This window comes from Heterocephalus glaber, unplaced genomic scaffold (assembly GCF_053883595.1).
Source record: "Heterocephalus glaber isolate CG9 unplaced genomic scaffold, H.glaber_assembly_v1.0 deba00001509, whole genome shotgun sequence".
In the NCBI taxonomy this organism is placed as follows: Eukaryota; Metazoa; Chordata; class Mammalia; order Rodentia; family Bathyergidae; genus Heterocephalus; species Heterocephalus glaber.
Window position 1 is genome coordinate 24,734,292 of NW_028258325.1, and position 15,610 is coordinate 24,749,901.

Genomic DNA, 15,610 nt, shown 5'->3' on the forward strand with positions numbered 1-15,610 from the left:
GGTTGGTTATAATCTTACAAGAAAATAACACCTTTGGTTTTCTGAGCCTTTCTGGGGACTGATATGAATGAGAGATTGTGTGCCTGAGTAGCTAACAGTTATTAAAAGCTTATTTATTTCAAGAATTATATCATTCTTCTGCCATTATATGGATGCACAAATTCTGTAACATCTCCACTCTTACACAGCTACAAAAACATAATGAGGCTTTGAATCTAGTATGCTTAGGTTCTGAAAGTATTCTTTAAACCTATCCATCTCATTCCAGGAAAACTGCATGGGAGAGGGGAAGGAAGGGGAGGAAAGGAGAGAGAGAGAGAGAGGATCTTTAAATCTCTTCAAGGCCTTAACCTACTGTTTACTGAACACTTACACTGCAGTGAAGACTGTACTATGTGCTGCATATATATTAGCTCCTTTATGGTGCAATAAATGGGAAAGTAAGTATGAAAATCACACATAAGAGGAATTTGAAGCTCAGAGAAATCACAGTCACACAGCTTACAGATGGCTAAGTCTAGAATCTCATAATGTTGTGACTCCGAGTCTGCTCCTTCTGAAAGTTTTCTGCCCTTTGAAGCAAGTGATATAAATGACAGTTAAGTGAGGGACAGAAGGTCCCAATATTCTCCTCTACCTAAGTAAGGCAAGAAATTTTGGGATCACTTTCATCTGTCTTTAGGGATCGAAACTGGCTTTTTGTAATCTGAGTGACACTTACAGAACTATCAATTACTGTCTTCCAGAAAATGTTCATACATCCCAAAGATCAATTGCTTGTCTGTTGCAGCAATTTTTACCCCACAGTGATCTGTTCTGTTTGCCTAACTAGTCCTTCCAAATTTTCCAAACAGAGAATCAGCAGAACCTGTAGGGTCTTATTTGGAATTGACATTCTCTATTGTAATTTTATTGGTTTATTTTTAAATTCTTTTTTGTTTTCACTGGAAAGGAAAAGGTGATGCGCAGTTTTAAAACTGTACAAGTTGCTTTGTTACAATAAAACTGCATGTGTAAAAAAAAAAAAATTCCCAAACAGGCATAAGGCAGGGAGCTCCTGGTTAGTTGTAAAAAAAGCCAGTCCAAAACAGTGAGCAACTTTCAGATCTTTCCCCCTCACTCATAGATTTTACTGATTACAATAATAATTTTCAAAATAAAAATTGTACCTAACATTTATTTAGTTTTTTCTAAGTTCTGTCATATAAAGTGAAAATAAAGAATTTTGATAACTGTCTTAAAGTAAAGCACTTGCTTTAATCATTTGAGTAAAAAAATACAGTATATTCATTTCGACTAATAATATAAAAGTAGTATAAAAATATTTGTTGGGAATGTTGCTACTTGCTTTTTGTTTTTATTATTAATTTTTTTCTAAGACCTTTTTATAATTTACCAAATTTGACAAGAAAAAAAACCCCTTTATATATGTGGAAGTCAAAAAGGATAAAAAGAGAAACAACTACTTTAAAAAAAGAGGGAAAGTAGTCTACTTTTATCTCTCTCAAAAAGAAGAAAGTATGGGCCAGGGATTTAGCTCAGTGGTTCTGCTGCAGCCCTCGCAAGCACAAGGACCCAAGTTTGATCCCTGGTACCAAAAAAAGTAAAAAAAAAAAAAATGTAAAAAAAAGAAAGTATCACAATTTTTCATTTGGAGAATTTTGTCAAGAACTATTAAGAATATAATTGTACTTCATTATAAAGAACAAATCAGAGGAATGGTGTGAACATCTCACAAGTTTACATATTGAATAACAATCCATGTATCTCATGTTGTCTCCATGTGTCTAATGTTTACACATTGAATAATAACCCATATATCTCATGTTAAATAACTTGTAAATTCAACCAAAAGGCAAATGATGCATACAGCTTCAAGTATATGAGCTTTAAAAAAAGAAAGAAAAACCAGTTGGTTATATGTCAAAGCTAAACACAGCACGTCATGTGTTCTTCTAGTAAATGAAAAGATCCAAGTATCTTCATCCCCAAGTCAAAGACTGGTGCAGGAGTCGACAGAATTCTAGCAGAATGCACAACTCGGCAGACTCCAAATCTTTGCAGCGCTGACTTCAAGAGTCTTAATGAGTCCACTGTGCTCTATTGTAATAATGATGCTGCTAATCATTTCTGAATAGTGTAGGTCTTCTTCTGGAAACAGAAAATGCCTCTGTAAATCTGGGCTCTCCTTGTTATTTCTTATGCTTGTACATTTAATCTGTCTGTCAGTTCTTGCTGAGGCCATTGTAGCAGCATCCAGCAGCAACTCCTCATCACTGGTACATCTTCCCTGCCTAGGAAGGGTTAATTCTTTTTGAAAGAGAATTTGACTTCTTAAATTTGGATATGTTTTTTTCTGGCTTAGGAGATTTATACTTTTGTGTTTGCACCATTCTTTTTACACAGTAGTACAATTTGTGATGTTGTGGCATCTCTTTTTTCAAGGATACTTGGTTTTTTGTTTTCATTGTTTCCTTTTCTTGGAGACTTTATCTTTTTCTTACTGATATGGATAGCAGTAATGGACTTTTAAATCACTCGGCTGTTATATTTTAGAAATGAGTAATATGGTGTAACAGGAAAACACTACAGTGAAAGTCAAATTACTTATCATTTAACTTCAGCTCTCCCACAGGTTTGACCCCTTGTGTTTTCATCCTTCTTGCTATTCAGCTGGGGTGATAAATAAAAGCAACGAAGTACACAAAAGTATTTAATAGATTTTTAAGTCAGTCTAGGATTATTTGTTATTATGATGGCTTATAAATGAAGTTTTATTTTTTTGAGACAGGCTCTTGCTATGTAGTTCAGGCCATTCTTGAAGTCACTTTGTTCCCCAGGCTGGCCTCTAACTCACAATGATCTTCCTACCTCAAGACATCTCAGTTCTGGGATACAGGCATGCACTACCACACCTGGCATGACTGAACTTTTGAGAGGGAAATTAACTTTATGTCTAAGAAAGTACTTGAGCTGTCCAAAATGATGCAATGATTCTAGGAAAAAGCATAATTAGTTGGAAATAAACACTTGTGCAAGTAATGTTACACAAGAACAGGATCTGCTGAATGGCATTTCTACTTCCACTTTTCTTACAGTTTGAAATAATTAAGTGAGGGGAGATATAAAAGGAAAAAAAAAACTTCTAAAGAGTTGGCTTTATTGTGGAAATGCTTATAAAGAATGCTATTATATTTCCATATAGAACATTTTTATGTTTATATTTATTAACTCTATCCCAACTAATGACTTTGGTGATTAACTTCACACTTATCTACATTCTGATTAAAATTAAAGGGATTAGTTCCAAACTAAATCATAAAATAAATAAATAAGGATGAAAATGTGTAACAGATAATGTGAAATAGGAAGAAAAGGTCCAAAGAGGAAGGGGAAGTGGGAGGGGTAGGGGAAAGGAAAGAATGGAAAGAAATAAATATGAGAAAAGGAAAACAAATTTTCTTAAATGTTAGAAGCACAGCCTGCAATGAAAGTTTCAGAAGGGTTACTAGTTGTCAAAGCTCTTCCTCTATGATCACACGCACACATACAAATTAGGACATTTCAAAAGTATATCTTGAAGGAATAAAGAATTGTAGTTGGTAATTCTCAAAGACATTATATAATTTTTGTATTTTAAAAATCTATATGCATGTCTGCATAATTGAAATAACAAAACATATAAACACCAAAATACAATTTCATTTCTACCTTCCCTTATTAAATTGCATCATCCTACAAATTGCATTTGTTAATCATTGACATTTCTTTTGAAGATTCATTTTAGTCATCAAGAGTGGAAGATTTGATTGCTCTTGATGATTCTCTTATAGCCTTTCCTGATTATCTTCTAAATTCGATGACAAACATTGCAACATGTCTCAGCCAATTAGGCTTGTCAACTTCCACCGTGGCCCTCAATCAAGTGTGTGACTTTGGAAATGACAGGCGATCTTTATTAAAAGTTATGCTTCTTGGATAGAGATGTGGCAGCTTACATGGGGATGGTGGTACAGAAAAGCTGTCTTTCTAAAAACATTAAAAGGAAATTAATTTTGGCCGGCAATGCTCTTAAGTAAAGACCAAGGGAAAGGATTGAAGAGCACTTCCTTTATAGCTGATTGTAAATTGAATTAATCTAAAGCACAAGTGGCAAACCTATGGCATGCGTACCACAGCTGGGTGTTTGTTATCACTGAAAGCTCTAAAGGGTTTGCTATCCCTGACCTAAAGCAATGTTTTTTATGAGCTACAGCTAGTTCATATACATAAGTTGAAGAAAAAGTAGGAGGGGTTGTTAGAGCATTAATACAACTTTACAAGTTGCTTCTAAATTCAACCCAAACAAAAAGAAAACAAGTGCAATGAATTTGAAACTAGAAACAGAAATTAATCCCTGAAAAGCAGCCACCTATGAAAACTTTTCTGTAAGTAAACTGACACATTGTGTGAGATGTAAATAAATTTAGAGAAATGATGGAAGACAATTCTGGGTCATCTCTGCAGAAAATGACAGCTGTATTCACAAATAGTTTTCTTATTTCAGTAGCTAGGTTCCTCATTATTTTAATGTATCATAAGAAAAAAATTGAATTTGTTGAAGAGGAAAAGAAAAAAGGGATGTTAGAACAAAAAGTCCATCTAATCTTACACTTGCATTTCTATAAGATTTTTTCCTATTCAAATAATTAAACTCTTCAAACAAAGTATCCCAAGATATCCAAAGAACTAGCAGTTTGCTCATTTAAACCAACTAGATTACAAAGAACATCCATAAAACTCGTCAACAGTATGATTTTTAATGCCTCTAAAATACGTGTCTGAGACATGAAGCAAAAGAAATCTAGCATTTAAAAAAAGAATAGGATTTTTTTTCTATTGATAATAAAATCATTTAGAAGTCAAATAGCAGCATGTGTGCCTGCAATAAATAATTACCATTGTATTTCACCTTCAGGAAAGTATAAAGGAATTCTAGATTTCATATGAATACCATTGGCATTTTCTTATGAACTCTCAATAGATGCCATAAAAATCTCCAGCTGCTAATCAAAAATCAGTGGATAGACGAATGTCAATATTTCAGTTATCCATCACTGAAGAAAAATGACATGTATCATTGGAGAGCCTTGATATAGGATATTTGAAAGAATGAAACTAATAAAGTACCCTATACAATTATTAAGATATAGGCAATGATATAGGCACAACCAAGCAAAGAGTACAAATACATTGGGAATAATTTGAATAGCCCTCACATCTGTTTTAAACCAAATCTACCCAGTATTTGGCATATTAAAGTCATCGTTGTACATACATTTGCAGAGATCAGGTACCATACACTGAGGTGCAGTCATGTTATTTCTTTTATGTAACAATAAAATACACTATAAAATACATTAAATAAAACTTTACAGAACATTCTCTTAGACTCCTGGAGTAATGCAGGTGTTTTCTCTTCTTTTTTAAACAAAAATAATCTTTAAAACTCTTCTAATATGAAGAAAAGGTATAACTATTCCTCCAAACAGACATACATTCTGATTTTATGTACTCACACAAGTACTCCTTGACCTCCTGCTTTAATTTGCACCCCTAATAACTTCCTAGAAATGATTTAGCTTTTTAGAAATGGTGTACATTGCCCACTCCATTGGACAACACCATTAATTGGGAATACGTGTTCTTTCATAAAATATTTAGGAACTTACTGTTTTTATCCAATACCTTATAGTTAAGATAATATTCTGCAAAAAAAATACACTGGCAAATGTACTTCTTTATACCACTTAGGGAGTTAGCCTCTAGCACATACTATGCCATTTGACATGGTGGGGGAAGGGAGGAGCCAGCCTGGGGTGGGAATACTGGGCAGGTGGGAATACTTTTTATGTGCCCCTACCTATAACTGAATTAGACTTTGCGTTCTACTTCTCAGTCATCCTGATGTCTTGAAATGTATTTTAAAAATAAGGTTTTGCATACTTGAATTCTATGAATAATTCATAAGCAAGAAGAAATCCAATTGAAAAATGCACACCATTTCTAGGGTAATTTATAGATATAGAAAATTATTCATATTTAGTAATTTTTATTATGGAAATAGAAAAAATTATACCTATGGAAGTATATACTTATCACTTCTTGAGAATATCTGCATGCTCCATACTGTAACCAGTACATATATTTCTATCTCTTCTACACAATTAATTATTTTGTCCATTCCTCTTTCTATAATATTTATTTATGCAAAACCTAATTTTTAATGTATATGAAGTAAAAATTGTTCTCTGGAAGGAAGAGTTCCAGGATATCAAGAAAGCCTACTGAGGAATGACCTAGACTAATTAACGGCTGCTTCTCCTTGGTTTCAGATTCAAGGCCTCTTCCAGATGTAGCCCTGACTGGGAAGTGCACTCGTGAGTGTGATGAGTACGGCCACTCAGACTCCTGTTGGATGCCAGTCCGCACTTCTCCTGAGAGGAAGAAGAGCCAGCCCAAACTCTCCACTTTCATGCCTGTTGATGAACGAGGAAGCCAAGAAAAGCTGGCCAATGGCGAGGCAGCCATCATGGGTGACCGCAACAGAAACCTCCTGAACAAAAAGTTGACCTCATCCTATGAGACCTTCAGTGCAGCTAGTTTCAGCAAAAATGAGGAAGCCAACCCTGAGGATATTCCCCTGACAAAAACGGGGGAATATAAGCCATCTCCTGTCAATACTCTCACTAGAAGAGAAGTTTACCTGTAGGCTATCAAGGAGCAACAGCAAAGTTCTTTTCATGTATGAGAAGGAGAATAAGGGGCAAAAATCTTACACAGCAAAACCATTTAATCACAAAGAGGGGGCTACCAAAGAGACCAAGCTTTGCCTGCCACTTCTGCCTCCAGATCAGGCCTTTAGTGATACTGTCAGCCTGATTCCGATGTACAATGTAGAATCCATCCTTGTGATTGCATGTATGACCCTCCGCACCGATCCCCAACACCCACTCTCCCCCCCCCCCTTCAAGGAAAAAAAAAGATGGTTGCAAGTTTCTTTCATGGTAACAAGCCTGATTAGCAGAACACAACACACTCTCATTATCCCCAAGCTGAAGCATGATTTTAGTCACTTTGATTTTGTTCAAGTGTCATCTGGCTGATTTTAAAAAGCAGGACAGAAAAATTATATTTCAGACATACCATCAAAATATGGTTTATCACTATCAAGGGCAATCCTTTGACATGATAACTTCGCTCTGAAGTTACATAAAAGCGGACAATTCAAAAGCATTTTGGAAAGATCACAGCTTTAAAATTCTAATAAAGACTAGAGCAAAATAATACTCTGTGGGGGATTGAAGTCCCAAGCTGGCATATGTTGTTATTTTCAGGTCATGATCAACAACTTTAATTCTATACATTCATCGAATATTCTCACACAATCTTGGTAACATATTTCAATTATGCTTATTATTACTTGTACAATTTTTTTTTCAGAACAGGACCACTATGATCAACTAACTTGAACAATTGTGTCATTATGAGGCCAAAGATCATATGGCAGATCAGGGAAATCATGAAGTTGATTTGGTCTTGACATGAAAATCCATTAAACTACAAAAAAAAAAAATCAACCCATGCCCACACAGAAACACTCAAACATTAGTTTATTTTATATTGTCTCTATGGCCAGAAAACATTCTTCTTTTAAAATTGATTTTATTTGAAAGCTCAGAAAAAAAAAAAAAAACTAAGGAGACATATTTTTGGTATTATAATAGGCAACTGGGTGAGGTTCAAGCTTAGATTCACAGAATACTGTCAGGGAAGATTGCACTTTTTAAAATATCGTATTTATGGATAGTCAGGTAGGGGAAGATACATTGTTGTATGGTCTTATTAGTTAGGTCCACTGTGATCATTTTATAATCCCAGGTATGCTGGATGGTCTTTAAAATTATACACTTCAGATTATACTTTTTAACTGTTCAGTTCGCACTTCCACACAACACAGCTGCATTACTTTTGAATCCAGTGCAACATAGTAGAACTACTTTGAGACTCATAAGATCAAAACAAGGCAATATCCCAATTGACTTTGTCATTAATGGGATTTGAACATTATTTCAGGTATGTCTTAAACAAATCCAGACTGAAAAGGAATTAAAAAGAGTTCTGGCAGTGATTTTTCTCATAGTAAGGAGATCTCAAAGTTGGAAAACACTGAGTTTTTTCAGTGCACTAAGAAGAAACAGGATACACAGATTTTTGAGCCACTTGATGTATATAAGATGACTCAGTAAATTATAAATTGAGCTGGACATTCAGATAAAAGTGACAATCCATAGATAGAATAGGGGAAACCAGTAAAGAGAGCGAATGTTCTCATTACAGATTGTTTGTAACTTGGTTAAAGAGTAACCTTGACTGCTCTCTAGTGAACCATAGACACATGTAGCTTTGGGTAGTTTCACTCTTTGCAGAATTTCTTAGACTACAAGGTGAAGCATACTGGAATATAGGTTGATAATTCACTATAGGTCATCAAAATACTTGTCTTTGAAAACTACTTTTCTGTTCAGTGGGGTACTATTTTGGGATCATTTCCTTATGCTCTTTCTTAAATGGAGTTTTCATTTTGATGGTAGTTTATGTATAATAGATAGGATAAAAAGATATGTAATTGAAACAAAAACATTGGACTAAATATCAATAATTGAACATGCTTATGTTTGATTATTATTTACACTATGGAAAGATGCAATTCTAGTACATTGTTAGGAAACTGCATTAAAGCAGTTTTGCCTTGTATAATCTGTAAGTACCTATTAAGACAAATACTTCTAAAGATACTTATGAAATGTATACATATTTTTTCTTGCACGTTACAAAGGAAATAATTGCATAACACAGATGTTCAACAAAGTTTTTTTAGTGTGTTTTTTTTTTTTCATTCATGAGACACTTGAAACAACTAGATAGCTCATTTCATCCTATCTTAAAATCCTTCTGTTGTCTGTAAAGCTAATACGGGTCATACTGGACCTTTGGATTAATTGGATCCTCAATTCCCCAGTGATGTTTGCACCATATTCAATATAGCCATGCCATTGTCATTTAACTCGTGAACCTTTCTTTATAACTAAAATGGGTGTGAAAGAAAATTCAGTGTACTGTAAGTATTCACAGTAATTCTAGTAGAATTAGCTATCATAACATGTTTATTATATAATGAGCTGGCATGACACAGAAGTATATTTTGTGTTTGTATGACTTTTATTTTGAATAGTTTAAATCTGGTGCCACTCCACATATAGAGTGCTTTTGAAAAAAAATCAATAAAAAGAAACAAAAATATAAATAAATGAGTGAATGCAAAATAAGCAACTGTGCCTTTTATACCTGTTGTTATGGTAAAAAAATGGTTGTTTGGTTTGGACAATGAGGGGAAATGGGCTATTCCCAACTTTTTTGATCCTGTATATTTATCCATGATTATTTTATGAAAATAATAAATAATATATTAAAAATTTGCCTTCTGACAAACTCAGATAGTGGACCAGTCTTAAATACTATTCATTCATAAAACAAAATCAAGGTATTAATATGGGCTGCTTAACTCTCACTGGAAGGTGAAAGCATTTATTATAAAATTAACACAAATATATTATCGGGGTGAAGTCAGTCCATTTTGGAAGATAAAATATTGATTTTGAATTTTTTGATTTTTTTCTTTTAGCTTCTCTTTCACTTTAATTGTACAGTATACAAATTATCGTTATTTTCTTTACTCAAGAATTTTAAGTGGACTTTTGCATGCATTATACAGTAGGACGCATTTATAAATTAACTATATAAATTTATGTGTATTAAAATGTCTCTAGCATCAATCTAAAATCTATTGATCTTTTAAAATCTCCAAATATCATTTCTGTATGTTTTTTGACTGGCCTGCTGCCTGAGTTTCAGAAAACAAAAGAGGCATTATTTTTACGGGAGGAGGAACTAAGATGGTACTGAGGATGTCTGCCTGAAAGGCCACCCTGGGAAGCTGTGTTATAGAAAAACAAGACAAAACATTCAGACAAGAAGGAATTGCCAAGAATCAAACAGCCATCCTAAACAGTTTTGAGAAATCGGAACACCCAAGCCATTTTAGGTATATCAGCAACAAATGTGTCCTTAAAGGAAAAAATAAAATAAAACATAATGGGCTGATCATGAATGTTCTAAAGCTGGTTCTTTGTGACCCAGGCAGAGGTACAGATAACATCGGGAGGAGGCATCACTTTTTCAGCTACCTAGGGTTTACTTTCAGACAACTTTCCCTACATTTTAAAGCACTTGCATTCAGTGTGGTACGATCTGTTTGTAATGTTAATCATTGACTATTGTTCTGCTACTTGGATGTTGATAGTGAAGCAGAGAACAATTTATCATCGTTTATTATGAGTCACTATGCACGCAACTATGCTAAACATGGCGAAATGTATTAAACACTCGTCCAAATATTTATGAACTCTTTACATAATTTAATTTGCTTTTGTACAGTTTTATGTAAATAAATTGCTTGTCATTTTTGTCTCTGAAAATTAAAATATAACATGCTCAAATGGTTTCACACTTGTAAGTGTACTGTTTAATGGTAATTCAATTCTGATTGGACAAGAAGTGAATAGATGTATGTACCAGTTTGATTTAAAATGGTTCACTGTGAGCTAATTTACATGAGATCAAGGAAGGTAATGTGGCAGTAATTATTTATTTGGGTACATCATGCATAATTGACAAATTAATCTGTATAATAATAGAATGAAACTTTGATTCTTCAGTTTCATCAAAATAATTCCTAAAATTAACTCAGCTTTAAAATTCAGGGTATAGAAGAATGTATTAAAACAAAGATTCATTTTGAGGGGAATGGCTCCCGAAATTTCTCACTTAAGATGAAAATAGCTCTAAGTCAGAATGCATCTTTGTTGTATTAGGTTTGTTGTTGTTGTTGTTTGTTTGTTTTTATGGTGCTGTATATCTGGCCCAGAACATAGTCAAAGTTCTGCCATCTGAGTTGCATCATAGTTGTGTTTAATCTAAATGAAAGACAAATAGGGCAAAAATTCAGACTGAAAAAACTTATATCATGTGAAATTTTATAAAGTTCGAAACATAAAATAGAATTTTTATCTTGATCAAATCATTTCTTTCTTTAGTTGAGCCTTCTTTACCTTTTCTGTCTCTTTTCTATCTCTTAACCGTTCCATTTTCTATTTGTTATAAGATTGTACTCATTATAGTGATTATCTTCTTTATTTATGAATTTGTTATCTGTTAAAGCAAATATCTTCTCCCATCCTTCAATCGTGACCTTTCTCCAAGTAGGAGAGTTAGAAAGAGAGTATTTTCTCTCTCTATTACTAGATTAATGGAATCTTTATCCCATCTCACAACAGTAGCACTAAAATCTATCTGTGCAAAACACAAGCATCATAAAGATCCTTGCCTTGATACTTTACTGTTAATTCAACCAACCCTCTATCTGAAAATTCAACCTATTCTACATAAGATGACTTGCACTTTCTTGAATAAAATATATACTTTACTTTGATTTTAACAGGTATCCTTCTTTCTCCAAAGAAGGAATTAGGAATAAATACGGTGAGTAAGTCTGCTTCATGGTATATGAGGTAAAGAAGTAATATGTCCATTCATTTTTGACTTCTACTTTTCTAATAGAACGAAACAGTGTACATAATTTAACAGGACAGTACATAAAATGAAATCAGTATGTATTTCCCTAAATTTTTAAAACAAAATTTGAAAAAAGTATATCTTTTATTTTACCTTGAAATTGTGTTGTTAAATTGATTAAAAAAGTAAAAATAAAACTAAAAATCCTCAAATATGTAAATATAGTGACATTTTAGAAAGGAGAAAGACATGATAAAGTTTAACAAATGTTGCACTGTATAGTTTTCAAGGCTTACGTTTAATTTTTCTACAATCTCTGATCTGTTACAATGGTCACAACTTGTAAGTTAAAAGGTTGACTTACTAGTCATTTGTTCCCAACAATCCCTTATATTTTACACCATCCATTATGGTTTTAAAAGTGTTACTATAAATTTTAAACTGTAGAAATTGTTACATGAGTAATCTGTAAAAGTGAATTTTACTCAGTAAATAATTTTTGGATTGATAGAATTTGAGCACAGTGGTGTACCAATATTAAGATTTTTCCTTCTACTGGCTCATGGACTAATAAAAATATATTTTGAAGATTTAGTGGAGTGATAAGAAAAAGAACCTGTCCATATTTACCTGAATAAAATTTACTTCTTTGGTTAAATGAGAATTTGGGTAGTGGATATAATCATGCTGATTGGCAGATAATTGTCTTCACTTGACATTGCTCAGGATACCCTGGCAGTAATAATAACCTGTATAGAATTTGTGACAGCATAAATCTAGAAGAATTATAGCCTAGTTTCTTGCTCCTTAATACCCTGGGCTCAACTATCAGTCAGTGAAGTTCTGGTGAACTTTGTCTGATTAGTCTAGCTTCGGGAACTTGAATCATCACATCTGGCAGAATTATCAAAATCATCAGCCCTTTTAAAATTGGCAAATTAGTTTCAATGGGCTGATTTCGCAAAAAAACAGTCAGTTGAGTTTCTTTCTTCCTCCTTTTTACTTTCCACTCTGAAACTTTTTTGTCCTATCCTAAAGTCTCTTGTCACATTTGAGAAGTTATTTGCACTAATTTCTTTCAAAAGCATATCTAGTTTTCCCAAAAGTTGGGTGTGATACTAAGTAGCTAAAAAAGAATTGCAGGATTTGCAACTCATTCACTTTAATTTTAGTGAAAATTTAATATAAACTACTTGGGCTCTTAGGGAGAAGAATAAATAGGGACTAAACATATATTTGTTTATTGTCTCATCTTTATTCTGTACTCTAATACTTGTTTATAAACTTTATAAAAGAAGGTGATTAACCAAAATAACATAAATTTTCTAAGCTACAGGGAGAATGAACATGAATGTAAAACACAGAAAGTTAATTTATGCTCTTCTTTAACCCTAAATTTATTTTTTTCCTGTTGTGTTTCTGTTAAATGTAAATTATTTTCATTGGTTTAATTTAATATATGATCCAGATGGGAATAATTTTGTTTACTAATTAGAATTCCCAAGGGAAGGTACAGAAGATGGCTAAATAGTTCATAAATGTAAAATTTGCCTCCACTACGTTAAACAAAAATTGGAGGTCATTTGGGATGTTCAGTGCTATTTTTCCATTAAAACCATCATTATTGAAATTATCTATTATCAGAAAGGTCACAAGAAAAATTCGTGAGATCAATGGTGTAATGCTAGAGGTAATCTTAAATATTAGGATGGAATTTGAAAATGCAAAATGTTAATGTACCTGACTTTTTAAAAAATTCATAAAGAAACAAGTGGATAAGCAATCAGAGAGAGAGAGGAAAAAGTTTGATTTTGGTAATTTATTTGAAAGTACATTAAAATCTAGACTTTATATAATTAGTACTAAATTGATAGTTTCATATCAGTTTTTCCTAAGTATGCTTTATACATATTATATGGAACATTTTTATTGCAGTTTTATAGGTTGTTATAAAATTTTGACCACATATTTAAACATTTTTATTGTAGATTTATGTAAAGGAAGTGAGGGCAAAAGAAAACATACTTGAAAGAACCTAAGAAATAAAATAGTTTCGTTAGATTATTGACTTAAAGTTTTAACACTGCCTCTACATGGAAACCAATTATTTGAATGCTTTTTGAGAGCCTACGGTTCAATGGAAATATCAAGTAGCAATTCTTAAACTACAATTTGAGGTCCAATAAGAGACTACATACTGTTAGGTGCACAGTTTTTGTAAAAGAATTTTTAAAATATTGAATTTATTAATATGATGATCAAGTAATCTCTCAAAAAAATTTAGGTATAATTCTCAGTTGAAGCATAATTTAATGCTTGTTTTTTTTTGTTTTGGGTTTTTTTTGTTGTTGTTTGTTTGTTTGATACTGGGGATCAAACTTGGATCCTTGCGCTTGCGCAGCAGGCGGTAAAACAACTGAGCTAAATCCCCAACCCAATGGTTGGTTTTTGTTTTTTTTTTTTTTTCCAATGGTTGGTTTTTAAATCAATGTTTATCCATCTATTGGGAGTCCAAATGTTTATTTTTTCTTCTTTTCCTTAGCGGGTCCATATTTTGTTTAGTTGTGTGCAACACCAAATCAGAGAATTAGATAAGTAGAAAGTATTAAGCAATGAGAATGACTGAAGTAGAAAATGTCAGGATATACAAAAGTCAAAAAAAAATTTAAAATGGGGAGATAGCAAATGCCTTGGGCTCTGCAATTCAAAATTAAAATAAAGGATATTATGTAGATATTTATATGACAGAAAGAACAGATTCTGAGGTATTTTGTTTTTTCAGTCTCTTAAATATTTAAATACTGTTCTTGACTGAAGACACATACAAATACAGGACTGTACTTGGGCAGTTAATTTTAGTTTATTGATCTTAACATACACCACAAACTAATTCCACTGACACTAATTTTGAATTTTCCATGGCAAATCATTTTTCTTCTTTCTTTAATTTAACCCTACTTGCCTAGAATAGTTCTAGTTTATGGCCTTCTCCAGCAAATTCATTATTACCATCCTTTATTGTTAAATTACATGGTTGCCCTAGTTACCAGGGTTATTCCTTCCAAAGACCAGCTTCCCACTGACCAGTTACTCAAAAATCTCATCCCTAGATCCCAAAAGGTAGACTATGAGTTGCAGGTTAATACACAGAAAGTGCCCCGGCCCCGGAAAGGAGTTCACATTTTAATGCAGAGATTATCATCAGTAAAAACTTAAAAACATGTCTTCTTCTGGAAATAAACCTTTGAGGTTAGAAGTGAGAGATGTGATATTTTCAATGGGCTCAAAAACTTTAAACTCCATAAATAAATGCCATAGATAAGTACTTCTTGTAGTTAGAAAAAAATAGTCAAGACTCTGAATAAAAAGCAGCAATAATTGTAATGAATATAACAGGGTCTTTGGAGCAAAGGCACTTATCTTGTTTTCATGTTTTCCAAATTTTATACAATGATATAGAGTTTACATTAACAATTTTAAAAGTGAGCATTTTCAAGATATTTCAAAATTCTGGGTTGTTGAGTAGAACTTAAGAGTAGTAAAATAGTTTTTTTTGTTTTGATACTGGGGATTGAACTCCAAACCTTGTGCTGGAAAGGCAGGAGGCGGAACCACTGAGCTAAATCCCTGGCACCCCCCAAAATAGTTTTAAAACGATGGAGTTTTTCTTTTAATAATACCCCTAAAGAAATTGTATTAAAGTTTATTATTGATCTCTTGTGATATTTGATTTTAATTATTTCATATCCCAGCAAAGTGAATACATTTTGCTAAATAACTTCATAAGTTGTTGTCATCAAACCAGTACAAAAGAAATAATCTTTACATAAAATCTAAGTATGAAAATAGTTAAGCCACTGAATTAAATATGTTTATATTTTGAGTAAAGTAACATGCAACCTAGCAAAAAATCGATAACTATTATGAACCTGTTATC

At 32.8% G+C, this 15,610-nt stretch overlaps 1 protein-coding gene across 7 annotated transcripts in view; it reads left to right on the forward strand.

Moving 5' to 3' along the window:
• Positions 1–10,598, forward strand: part of Pcdh7 (protocadherin 7) — a 404,881-nt gene extending 394,283 nt beyond the window's left edge. For 4 of the 7 annotated variants that reach the window (XM_004847171.4, XM_004847172.4, XM_087187428.1 and 1 more), the window contains one exon: positions 6,375–10,598. In XM_004847171.4, the coding sequence (XP_004847228.1) occupies positions 6,375–6,751 (377 nt within the window). In that variant the 3' untranslated portion in view covers positions 6,752–10,598. The remainder of the gene's footprint in view (positions 1–6,374) is intronic. The other 3 variants (XM_021260204.2, XM_087187430.1, XM_087187431.1) reach the window with 2 other exon arrangements.
• Positions 10,599–15,610: the final 5,012 nt, after the last annotated feature.